This window comes from Protopterus annectens, chromosome 12.part0 (assembly GCF_019279795.1).
Source record: "Protopterus annectens isolate FY-2018-M chromosome 12.part0, PAN1.0, whole genome shotgun sequence".
Classification (NCBI taxonomy): domain Eukaryota; kingdom Metazoa; phylum Chordata; order Ceratodontiformes; family Protopteridae; genus Protopterus; species Protopterus annectens.
The window spans coordinates 1,083,063,445-1,083,076,800 of record NC_056746.1 but is presented as its reverse complement, the minus strand read 5'-3'; the positions used below and the strand labels follow the sequence as shown (position 1 = coordinate 1,083,076,800).

At 40.5% G+C, this 13,356-nt stretch overlaps 1 protein-coding gene across 2 annotated transcripts in view; it reads left to right on the top strand.

Annotated features, from left to right (window-relative positions):
• Nucleotides 1-13,356, top strand: part of LOC122816985 — a 596,328-nt gene that overhangs the window by 78,429 nt on the left and 504,543 nt on the right. The window contains exon 2 of one of the 2 annotated variants that reach the window (XM_044090095.1): nt 5,817-5,858. The exons of the other annotated variant lie outside the window; for it this stretch is intronic. Coding sequence (XP_043946030.1) covers nt 5,817-5,858 — 42 coding nt within the window. The remainder of the gene's footprint in view (nt 1-5,816; nt 5,859-13,356) is intronic. 2 annotated transcript variants of the gene reach the window in all.

The following is a 13,356-nucleotide window of genomic DNA, read 5'->3' as shown; positions in this document are numbered from 1 at the left end:
TGAATGAGTTGATCCAAGGCGTTGGAATTTATGAATTCTAGAAAACGTTGAGCGAAAGAGTTGGTACATGAGTAGTTTTCCCAGTTAATGGTGGGTAGTTGAAATCACCCATTATTAGGGTGTTGGGTTGTACCCTAATACTTTCCACTGTATCAAGAAATGAGTGTGAATCCTGGGGCATGGTGGGGGGTCTGTAGCAAGCTACAATTTGGATTGCGTTCTTGCCCAGAGTTAGTTGCACTTGGATAATCTCGGATGCATTATGCTGTGCAACTAGCCTGGAGATGTGGATATCCTTAATGAATATGGACACTCCTCCGCCTTTAGTGCTTCTTTCTGGGTTAGGTGGCTGAAAGGTGTGGAATGAATTGAAGCCTGGTAATGCAGGGTTGCTCTTTGGAGCTTTGAACCAGGTCTCTGTCACTGCACAGATGTCAATGTTCTCCATTTTAAGGAGTGCCTCGAGTGAGTGCATTTTGAGGTTTAGACTTCTAGCATTGAGTAGCATTACCCTCAGATTTTGCTTGCTTGTACCTGTTACGGTGGTGAATTTGTCATTTGAACCTTGCCTAAAAATGGCACTATAGGGGTGGCAAGAGCCTTAGCCAGTACCCGGAATCCTAAGGGCGACAGGTGCAGGGCATCTCTGGCAAAGCATCGTGGACTGTTGATCATGTCGTCCCAGGCAGACAAATACTGGATCCCCTTAGAAGGACACCAGAAGCTTAGCCAATTGTTGAAGTCCGTCATTTTGTCCTTGTACTGTGGTATCATTCTGGGTGATGGCAGGATGCTACTCAGGGTTAGGGTCATACCTGCCTGGGATACAAGATCGGAGAGTTCCTCCATGTCTCTCTTCATGTAGTCCAGGGAGGTACATCTTAGGTCATTCACACCAACATGGACAATGACAGTGTCATATTTGTACTTATTGTGGAGTGACCTGAGTGCATGCGTTATGTGGCGGATCCTGGCACCTGACAGGCAGCTGACAGTAACTTTCTCCTTGTTTAGTCTAGTGAGTGGAACATCAGTGTGCCTGACTATAGAGTCACCTGTGGCTAGAGTGTTGGGTGTGTTGTTATGCCTTATGGGCTGTGGTTGAGTGGCACACTGAGTTTGTGGGCTACGTGTCATTTGGGTTGTGTTGGGGGGTGGAGTTTGCTTGCGTTTATGCTTTGGATGTCCCTGATGCTTGGGCAGGTTTTTATTGAGAGCCTCCGTGAATGTAGGTGTATGTTTTGTGTTTCTATGTGTGTGTTTTGGTGGTGTAGGTTTTGAGGGACTATGTGATGAGTGTGGTGTGGTGCAAGTGTTTACCCTCTCCTCTTGACTGTCTAGTCCAGTCTTGGGTGAAGAGAGCTTTGCTTCCAGTTTGGCTATATAAGTGCATCTCTCACAGGTTGTAGTGTTGGCTGGTAGGAGGAGAGGGTTGTCTGTGTACGAGGCAATTGCTCCATTGCCCCAAGATGCCCAGATTCATCAGGTAGACAGGAGAAATCACTGGGAGCTGACCCTTAGACATGCCTGGGTAAGTGCTTATTTATTAAGTACTAAAACTGCTTTCCACTTGTTCATGTTTTACTGCTCGCCCTTCATCTCTTCACTAGTTTTTATACACACCCTCCTATTCAAGTTCCTTTACATCACATTCCTTTTCCAGGTTGATATGTTTTTAGTGCTGTAGCTTTCCTGATAAAAAAATTGCTTTTTTACATTTATCAAGGCTAAGTATCACTCTTATATTGTCTGAGAAAGTTCTAGCCATTTGTAGCTGTGCTTTCAGATGCTTGTTTAAGTCATCCATAAAAAAGTAGATATTGTTGAACAAGGTTAGCTTCCGGAAGTTAAGCTGTAACCATAGTGTCGTCTGTTAAGTAAACAGTCTGATGGGATAAAAGAAAAAGACATAACAGAAATGTCAAAGAATCATTCTGGAATGTCCCCTTTAGGATTTTATCCCTGTAATGATAACTTCTCCTTGTCATGACTCTGCCGTATAAGTGATAATCTAGGGGCATCTTGTATTTCTGTAATCATTCCGTAATACATGAATGTGGAATAGAGTCAGATTTTTATTTGTAATCCGTCCATGCCATACTTAGGTTCTGCCTATTTTTTTTTACATCTCTTCTGTTATGTTTTAACAATAAATGACACTTTGTTCAATACTCTTTTTGTTCTATTGCCATTGTTGTGGGCTTTTTTTCATTTTTTCTTTCTTTCTAAGTGACTGCACACACTGCATCAATTCCAGAATATTGTTTTTATGTTGTCAGAAGGCCAGTTAATTGGCCTATAGATATCTGGATGGCTTGCAGGTTCACTGTTAATTTTTCTCCTGGTATTAACCAGGTCACAGTCTTTTCATATAATTTTAATTAGCCTAAATCTTTATGCAGAGAAGATACTGCATCTGGACCTGGGCTTTTCTATTTAGGAGCCCTGTTATTTTTGTCTCAATTTCTCTAAATGTTACTTTATCCCATTTCATATTTTCTCTGTTAGATCTTCATACTACTTTTCAATCTTCTGTCCATTTGACATCCTTTTGTTCCAAAGGGTCTTCATAAATACTTCCCCAAAATGCATTGATTTCGGTGGAGTTACTATTATTTTGCTTTGTTTCCCAGTTCTCTGTATGAAACCGTTGTGGATTGTCATTGAATTGCTTGATTTGTACTTTACTTTTATTTAGGTTTGTATACATTCTGAGTTTGTTTTTTCTACTTTTTCTGCTTTTAATGATACTTTTAGTTTTTTACTTGAGGTAGTATGCAATAAGTCCTGATATGTTTTGGTGTGTATTGCTTTTACCATATTAAGTTTTTCTAAGAATTTCTGTTGATCTGTTCCCCTTTGTGTTCTAATAGTGATATTTATTTTTCTTAGCTGTTTTTTTTTTTTTTTTGTTCAGTACTTCCATGATGACATTGCACTTCTTCCTTTCTTCTCCTTTATTAATCTGCATTCTTGTGGTGACATTTCTTGCAGTCTGTTGGATTTCTAATACTGTGATGGGAATGGTCAGAGTACTATTAGAATTCATGAAATTAGTATTGTCCCAGTCTTTGTTTGCCAGGAGTGCTCTTCACAGCAACCGCAATGTGCCCAGGATTGCCGCCTCTTGTCATTTATATGGGGTTACATGTATTGGTAGCACAGTACATCTTATCTGTTACTGTAAAATGCTTTTTAGTAGACCCCATTGTTCCTACTACTACCAAAACTGTCTGAGTATCTTTCTTCTACACTACTATCATTTCTGCTTGCAAATCCTGTTATTTTATGACTTTTTGTCTCTCTGTACAGAAGATATTGTATGCACTGGGGGGTAGCAGTTTCAGTGCTCATTGCTACTTTTGCCTTTTCGCATTTATTTTTTGAACTGTTTAGTAATGAATGATCCCATGGGATATACATTTCATCATTCTTTTTAATGCTTTGTGGTTCATGTTTCCAATTCTTATCAGCTATGTCTATGTTGTGGTGATTGCACAATTCTCAATGCAATAGTATTGCCACATTATTGTGCCTTTCAGTATGTAGGCCCTCTGCCATGAGTGTGTAACACTCAGTAACAAGATGTGTGACTGTTTTCAATTCTTTTTTTTTTTTTTTTTTTTTTTTTTAACAGAACCTGTATTTGTCTGTTTCTCCCACCTCTTCAATGGATTTTGTAAAGTCCACTATCCAGGGCCACCATTATTAACCTTTCATCTTTTGGTTTCAGTTCACCTCTCCTTAATCATTCCTGCATCAAATTTTGACTGACATAAGGTTGTTCACAGAGATATCTGTACCTTCTACTATATTTATGAATATTCCGCATTTTTTTTACCTTTGCATCTATTTTCTTATATTCTTTCTTCTGTTTTTAGCACATTCAGTTGCTGTCTCATTTTTGACTACTAATGGTTTAATTTTCATTTCCACTTGACACAGAAATGCTTCTGCTAAACAAAGCAAAGATGTCATCTTAGACTTCTTTTCCTCATGTTTTAAAACTTTCACTATTTTTGTATCTGAAGAGGTAAGTAAATATGTATTTAGACCCATGATTGCAGGGCTGTACATGTAATCAATTTCAAGGAGGCCCGTACCCCCTTCAGAGTGAGGAATATATAATTTTGGCATACATATGGTTTCATAATTACCTAACGGAGACAGCAGGCGGTAAAGTGGGGCCAACAGCTATCACCTCTGTTCCCAGTAAGAGCAGGTGTTCCACAGGGCTCCATTCTTGGACCTCTGTTGTTTACTGTATTCACGAATAATCTTTACTTCTCTACTCTCCACTCCTTAGTCATCCAGTATGCAGATAACTGCATTAATCTGTGCCTCCTTCTCCCCCTAGGAACTACACCAACAAACTCGAGCATCCTTTCTCTCTGTGAAATCATGGCTGACCACCAGCTAATACTCAACCCAAACAAAACAAAACATGTCATCTTCCAACCCACACAACATAACAATCCCGACCTTTCTTTTAACATCTTATCCCAGAACAAAACTATCATATCTCCTGTTTACCCACACAAAACTACTTGGGGTTGTGATTGATAGTAACATGAGATTTGACATCCATATCACTCTCACAATAAAGAAAGTCCATAAAAAACTAGGTACTCTATATAGAAACAAACAGTTCCTAACAAACACTACTAGGGCCACACTTGCACTTACACATCTTATCTCCACACTATTGTACGCTTCCCCAATCCTCACCAACCTTAGAAAATCAGAATTAACCAATCTACAAACCTACTATAGTAAAATTGTCAAATTTGCCACCAACAGCTCCTACAGATCTCGCCATTGTCTAGCACTCAAACAGCTCAAATGGTTGGAACGTCCTCATCTACTTCGATATAATCAACTACTCTTGTCACATAAAATTATATGTCATCCCTAAAAAAAAAACTTCACTTCAAGACCTAATAATACCTTACTCCTGCACCAGAAATCTCTGCTGTAACAACAAACTACTCCTCAAAGTATTTAAAGAACAATGCCGCTGGCTCATCCCTCTAAGCCAAGCAGTGGAATAAACTTCATACTTTCATCACAGCCATATCCTCCACAAATAAATTTAAAAAGTCCCTAAAAACCCATATGATGGACTCTTGGCTCTGCAACTGCAGCAGTCCAGGTTAATACTAGTACCCACCCCTCTCACACTCTATTCCCTTACCTTTATATCTATCAATCCCCTTCCATTCCATAGTTCTGTTCTCCTCACATCTCTTATAATTTTTCCCCACCTGTACCACACAGTTGTTTTACTGACTGGCAGATGCTGAAATGCAATACTAGTAGCTATTAAAAGTAGTAGTTGTTAATGACATCACATATTGTTATGCCACATACTAATCAGTAGGATTTTGTCTTTACTGAACTACCATGTGTATTTGTCAGTGTACATGTTGAATGCAAAATTTGTACATGAGATTTTATAATGTTAAGCCATATGCTAAATTATCTTCCTGTTTATTAGGATATTTAACATTACTGTGCTACTTGTAAGTATTTGTCATTACTGTACTTCTGTGTGTATTCAAACCAGGTGATTGCTATAATAATGAACTTCATATGCCAAAGAATCACTTCATGTCAAGAGTGTACTGTTAAGTTATACTGTAATGTGTGAATCCAAACCATATGTTTATTATTGTTTGTGCAAATGTTAATGTGGAGCTTTTCTCCATGGGCCTCCGCTGAAAAAGAACACATGTCCAGTTGGACCTTTTCGGTAACCAGATATAAAATAAATAAGTATATATCATTTGAATTTTTTTTCTTTATTTCATGTCCAGTTGATCCAGTAATTTTTGTGGCCAGTCGATCACACCAAAACTGTAAGTTAAAAAAGGAAGAGAAAATTGATTTATAATTTGGACTTTATTCCTAGATGTTAAGGCAGTTTTCAATATCTGTTTTAGTCTTCTGAAGTATTAGCATTAGCTCATCTTTTATTGTTGATCCTTCATCTGTTTCCCAAATAGTTATGCACTCCCTCCTGCTCAAGTTCCTTTATATCACATTCCTGTCCCATATTGATATTTTCTTGGTGTTGCAGCTTTCTTGTTTTAAATCTATCATAACCAAACATCATTCTTATATCATCTGAGAAAGTTTTAACCATTTGTGGTTGTACTTTCAACTCCTTATCTGATGAACTATACACTTTTAAGTTATCCAAAAAAAAATAGATGAGAAATTATTAAACCAGGTTGGTTTTTGGGAGCCAAATTGTATAGTCTAATGTGTTAAGTAAACTGCTTAATGGGTTACGTGCAAAACAGCAGCAATGACAAAGAATCACCATGTAATATCCCCCCTTGAATTTTTATCCATGGGATAATTTGCCCTTTGTTATGGCTCAACTGCAAAGTGGATTGCCACTATTTAATAGTCTCTGTAATGCAGTTCATCAGTATGTGGTGTATCTTGTATATCTATACACACTCCTTTATCCATGAATGTGGGATGTTGTCATATGCTTTTTTGTTGTCTCTCCATGCTATAAATTCTTTCCCTTTTTACGATTCTCTATTGTGGCTTTATTTAGCAACAAATTATCCTGTTCTATTTCACTTTCTTTTGGTAACCTTTTGTTGTATTGCCATAATTGAGTTTTTTCCCTAAAGTTATTTAGTTAGTTATTGATTGATGTTTGTTTACCAGAAAGTCTGAATGGGTCACAAGTGCCCATTTTCAAAGGAGGCCGCAGGAGAAAAGCTCCATTTAATAGAGAAAAAAAAATTAAAGACATTGCATAAAAAACAGTTGAAATTATACATTTCAGAAATAATCAACAATATTGTAAGGCACAGCAAAAAATATGTTACAAAGAGAAAAATGAGAAAAAGCAAATACCATTACCTCTTTCCTCCTCTAATCTTCTCTCCCTCCATCACCTTTCTTCCTTTCTCACAATCATAGTATCTATTCTAACCTTCTGTGTATATCAGTGCTAAACAACTACTGCTCTGCATACCCCTCCATATTCCTGACCCCTGTAATCTGACACTATTTTCCTTCCTTTCTTCTATCCTTCTCTCTTATTTCGCCTCACACTGTAACTTCCTTAACGAACCGCTTTGTTTCTCACTCTACTCCACCAATAACAAATTGCATTTTTGCAACATTGCTCTTCCCTACCTCCTCAATACTAATTACTTATCTTGAAATGCCTCTTTTACTGAGATCTCTTACTTGAACTGCTATTGGTCTTCTGCTTAACCTTTTATGTATATACTTTCATCATATTTATTATATTTAATTTTATTCTTGTTAAATTTTTTTGTCTTGATTAACTTGAAATGTGAATTTTTACTTGTATAATTTGTATTGTGAATTTACCACCTGTGTAAATTGTACTGTGGAGCTGTTCTCCCCAGGCCTCTGCTGAGAAAGGGCGCAAGCTCAGTCGGACTATCCCAGTCAACAAATGCCAAATAAATAAATACAGTTCGGGAGAGTGTCCTTTTTGCAAGTCACGGTAATAATAAGTAAAAATCGTGTTTAATTGTAACTGTAAAGGATGAAGAGAGATTAGGATAGATTAGTTTAAATGGGGGGGGGGAGGTGATAGGAAGAGGTTATGTAAAGTGGTAGAGAGGGTAGGATAGTCAGATGAAGATGAGGAAGATACCAGAAGATGCATGGAGATAGAATGGTAAGTTACAGTGTCCTTCTATTCCAATATTGCAGTATTCATGGTGTGGGATTTTCCACCTCAGGCGATCTGATGTCAGCTCCTATACAAAAGCTTAAGCCTGGCTGCTGTAGGTGTATGGGACGTCACACGTAGGGCCACAAATCAGGGAACTTAAATGTGAGGTCTGCACACACAGACCCCCGAACTTTTCAGCCGCAGATGACGTCACTTTGATCGTTCAGCTCCTACTTGCGATTATTTCGAAAAGATAAGTACCCCGTTGGGATTTTTTGTTTGCTTTTCAATAACGTTGCTTGTGCTTGGTTTGCTATAGTGTCTTGGCCGATGTCAGCTAAAAAAGGCAAATGTAATTGCGGCCATCAGATACTGCACAAAGATGCCCATGATAGGTGCGTATCTTGTCTAGGTAAGGAACACGACCATACATAGTGTTCCATTTGCCAGTCCTTTGTGCCCAAAACGGTTCACAGTCATTTGGCTGCATTAAATTTATATCTCGAGAACCAGCGTCTGAAATGCCTAGCCCTTAGGATGGACCCTGAGTCTACCACCCAACCCCAACCACCCAGGAAGAAGGCCAAGGTTCCCAGGCCTATTCCTACTGCCACTCCACTGTTGGGCGTCCTGCCAGTTTCCGATATAGGGGCAGAGGAATGCTCAATTTCACCATCAGCTTCGACAGTTCCTGTTGAGGAAGCCGTTTCTGCAGCCATGGAAAGCACATCCACTGAGATTATTTAGACGTCGGCCCCAACTGACGTTGAGGGGGAACCTCTTGTTGGCCGACCGATTGAGTCCTCTCCTACTGCAGGCCGGGCCTCAATTCCTAGGCCGTCCCCAAAGTCTACGCCTTCCAAGAAAAAACAGAAGACAAAACGTATCACTTCTCCTGAAGCACAGCCAGATTGGCAGTCTTTTACAAACTCTCTTATGCAGGCCTTCATGGCCCTTAGGCCCACAGGCCCAATACCTTCCTCCATCCCTGTGCTCAGCCGTCGCTCAGCCTCTGCCTCTTCTCCCCACCTTCCCACTACCCAAGAGTGAGAACAACAGCAATATCAGTCTGATTCCTCCTCGGAGGAATCAGTCTCTTGTGCGTCTCAAATTGCTTCCCCTGTGGACTACCATTCCCTAGACGAAGACTCCATTGAAAGGGACTCCCCACCTGAAGATTTAACTTTTGGGGAAACCATAACTAAAATGGAGTACTTCAAGTGGGACACTACCCTGATGTCTGACACACAGAAGAGGTGTTTTGAACTTCTGCAACTTGAGTCTCCCTCTCCTTCGGCTATACCTCCTGTGCTTCCAGCCTTCCTGGATGCATTTAACTCTGTTTGTAAGAACCCAGACTCACAGCCTCCAGCCCCTAAAAGACCACACAGTTTTATAAGGTACCTGATGACCAAACATCCCTGGTAAAACCTCCACTGGCAGATCCAACTGTCATTGCTGTAGCTCCTGACAGACAGTCTAGACTGGTACCTTCTTCCTCTCTCCTGCCCACATACAAGGACAGTAAAACCATGGCTAGACTGAGTAAAAAGATGTACACTTCCTCTACCCTGGCTTTTAGAGCCATTAGTTACCAAACACACACAGTCAAATATACTCAAGATCTAGTGTCCCTGGCCTCAACCCTGCTAGCCTCTACATCTGACTGTTCTACTACGTCGGATATTGTATCAAAACTGCCCCTAGTCACCCAAGTGGCCAGACACTCGCATCAGGTGTAGTTATGATGCAGCAGAAGCCTTGGCCAGGTATGCAGCTTCTGCATCTGCCCTTCGCAGATATTCCTGGCTATGCTTACAACCTCTTCCAGAGGATTTCAAATCCAAAGTTATAGATGCTCCACTGGACCACAACCTACTTTTTGGCAAAAATACAGCTGAGCTCTTCAAAAACTTGCAAGAGAAAAGCAAAGAGCTGCAAGACATCAAACATTTGCTGGTGTCCCCTTTCCCCAAGTACTACAGGAATTACCCAGCAAAAACTTATTTTGTCAGGAGGATTCCTCCTCCTTCTCATAACCTCCTCCTCCAGACCTAGAAGAGGATCCAGGAGACGGCCTTACTCTAGACGAACTAACAGTCAACCCCCCCCTCCAAACAACCCTTTCCAGACAGAGGGGGCCCCACTTCTGCATGACTGCTTTGCCCACCTTCCCTTGTCTGCCCGCCTACCCCTCTGCCTCCCCTTTTGGAAAACCATCACATCAGACCAAGGGGCCCTTTCCATCATTCAAAAGGGATACTTTCTATCTTGGAGGGAAAACCCAAGGCCAAAAACCATCCCCTTCCCACCAAAAAATCAGCTCCACCTCTTCTCTGTCATTCTGCAGGAGCTCCTCTCTCTAGGAACTATAGAGCCTGTCGCTGTCGGCCAGAAAGGAAAAGGATTCTACTCTCATCTGTTCCTAGTCCCAAAAATGATGGTCCTTGGAGACCCATACGTGACCTTACTTTTCTAAATCGGTTCCTAAAAGTTCCATCTTTCAGGATGCTCTCTCTGCAAACTCTCCTACCCTTGATACCACCCAAGCCTTTATGGCCACTCTGGACTTAAAGGAAGCTTATCTTCACATTCCTATCAAGCCTCCCACAAGACCTTCCTGAATTTTACTGGCATTTCCTCACATTTTCAATTTACAGCCTTGCCCTTTGGCTTGTCTATGGCTTCAAGAGTTTTCACAAAATGCCTGGCTCCTGCCATTGCATTTTGCCGAACCAAGGGTATCCAAATATATCCTTATCTGGACAACATTCCCCTTCTAACAGAGTCAGAATCCGTGCTTCAAGTCACCTAAAATTCACCATGACCTTTCTATGCAACTTGGAGCTCACCCTAAACCTCCAGAAATCCTCTCTTCACCCCCAGCAGGACAGAGTTTTCCGGGGATGCAGGATCAGACTTGATGAGATCCTTCCTCCCACAGGACAAAGTGCAGTCTCTCTCAAGTCACTTCCAAGGCCTTCTTTCTGTATCCCACTTTTCTGCAAGGCAATTCCTACACGTACTGGGACTCATGGCAGCCAGGATGCACATGAGAAGATTCCAATGGTACTTAAAAATGTGTGGTCCCAAAACCAACACTCCCTAGATAAACTAAGCCCCCTTCTGCCCTGCCTAAAGTCAGAATTCAGGTGGTAGATCCAAAAAATCCTTCTGAACCAGGGCATCCCCTACAATCCCCCCCCCCCATGCAATCCATGCACACAGATGCATCAGATCTAGGGTGGGGGCAACTGTAAAGGATTTCAGGGTGCAAGAGGCTTGAAACCCTGCCCTTCAAAAACAGCAATCAACATCAGGGAGATGACTGCAGTCTCGCTGATCCTCCAGGCTTTTCTCCCCATCCTGCATCCAGGCCTTATTCACATTCTTACAGACAACGCCACAGTCATGTGGAACCTGAACAAACAAGGAGGGCCAAAGGCATATCTCTTATGCCGGATAACCCTCCAGATTTGGGAGCTAGCCACCCAACTCTGTCTTTTCCTGCAGGCCTCTTACATATCTACTCAGGTAAACAAACAATCATATTTGCTCAGCAGCTTCTCTTGGAAGGGGATGTTCCTTTATGCATTCCTCTTCTTCCCACTAATACAAAAGGTCCTTGTGAAAATCAAGAAAGGTCAACCAAAAATCTTGCTGGTGACTCCCTACTGGCCAAGGCAACATTGGTTCCCCCTTCTTCACTCTTTAGCCATGAGTAGTCACCACAAGTTACCCCACAAGGTGGACCTACTCTCTCAACAAAAGGGATCTCTTATTAACCCTCAGCTACAAATGCTAAATCTAACACTTTGGGTGATCAACTTCTAATCCCTTACAGGCAACTCTACTCTGAGGACGTGCTTTCAATCCTGAGGGAGGCCAGGAAAACAACTACTAGAAAGACATACCTATCTAAATGCGAAAGATTTTCTAAATGCTGTCTTTTTAAGGACAGGGACCCACTGCAGGCCAACCCCTCCCTAGTTCTTGGCTATGTTTGTGATCTCATTAAGGCTGGACTAGCTTACTCCTCTGTGAAAGTCAACCTTTCAGCCATTTCACCCTACTTACCCTTACAGCCACCCCTGCTTTCCAGTCTAGACGTTAAACTTTAGAACAAAAACCACAGCGAAGGAACGACAGCTCACACGAACAGCTTTATTGAAACAGTTGAGCGCTTTCTTCCCTTCTGTGATAAGGGACTTCTTCAGAAGAAAATTACAAAATACCCACACACACTACTAACCCAGCCTTAAATAATGAACCACTAATTACACGTCTATTAATTCTTAAAATGGCATACCATATATTGAAAAAACATATTACATAAACCATGTATCCAATATAATTTAAAAAAAATATATGTGTATATATATATATATATATATATATATATATATATATATATATATATATATATATATACACACACACACACACACACACACACACACACACACACACACACACGCACACAAACAGATAATACTTAACATTACCTAAAATATTATGTTAGATAAATTATATTATAAAAAAAAAACAATGTACCAATCCCCTGAATAAGAGATTCTAACCTAATATATGTCTTAATTTTAGTTTGCTAGATAAGCTGATAGCCTCATTAATACCTGGATACTTTGTGGCATCAAGCCTAAGTTGCCATCTTAGCTCACAGATGTCCAAGTGGACATCTAGGCATCTACCTTGTGGATCTTTATACAAATGTTGGATCACAAAAAATCTAAACACATGGTCTTTACATTTGTTGATATGCCTTGCTAATGCATTGGTTTGCCTATTATGTCTGATGTCCAATAAATGTTCACTTATTCTGTTCTTAAAAGGTCTAGCAGTCTTACTCACATAAAAAATAGGGCACATCAAACACTTAGCTACATAAACCACATTAGTGGTACTACAATTAAAATGCCCATCGATCTTCAATGTTTTTCCATTTAACACAAAAATGGAAATACCCCAATGGGTCCAAAGGAAATGTTGAACTATCAAATGAATTGCACAGTTTATTTGATAAAACAGGGCTTCAAATGATGAGGCTTATGGTTAAGTACAGTTTTCAAGCAGCCGATAAAATGGCAAAGGACTTGGAAGTAAATCAAACCATACAAAATTATGTTAACTTTATGCAAAGTCAAACAGTTTGCAAAGTTTTTTCTAATGTAACATCTGCTTGGTGTAATTTATATACGTAAAACCAACAAAATAAAAAGAGACTTGAATGAATATGCCAAACAGAGGGTGTATCCACTTTCTGCAGGAAGCATCATTAATGAGGAAGATCAGGCCAATCGGGGAACAGATTCAGACGAGGGAATGACGTCAAATGCGGTAGGCTATAAAGCGACAAGGAATCCCTCACAGCCTTTTCAGAACGGGGAGAGTGTAAGGCGTTTGGAGGGACTGAAAGAAAAAGAGCAACAGCCTCGTTTTTTGCTGAAAACTTATCAGGATTATGTTGTGCAGGGGGCGCGACTGAAAAACAACAGCAGGAACAGGAGCCGACAGAGGAGAACTTGATGGGTATGGCCTTGGACTTATTGGGGTCTGTAAGTACTTTTCCTGTTAACAATTATTTTGGTTCGCTTGGCGATTATAGCGTATTGCCTATTAATGAAAATGAATGCTATAATGACAGTGGGATGGCTGTGAGC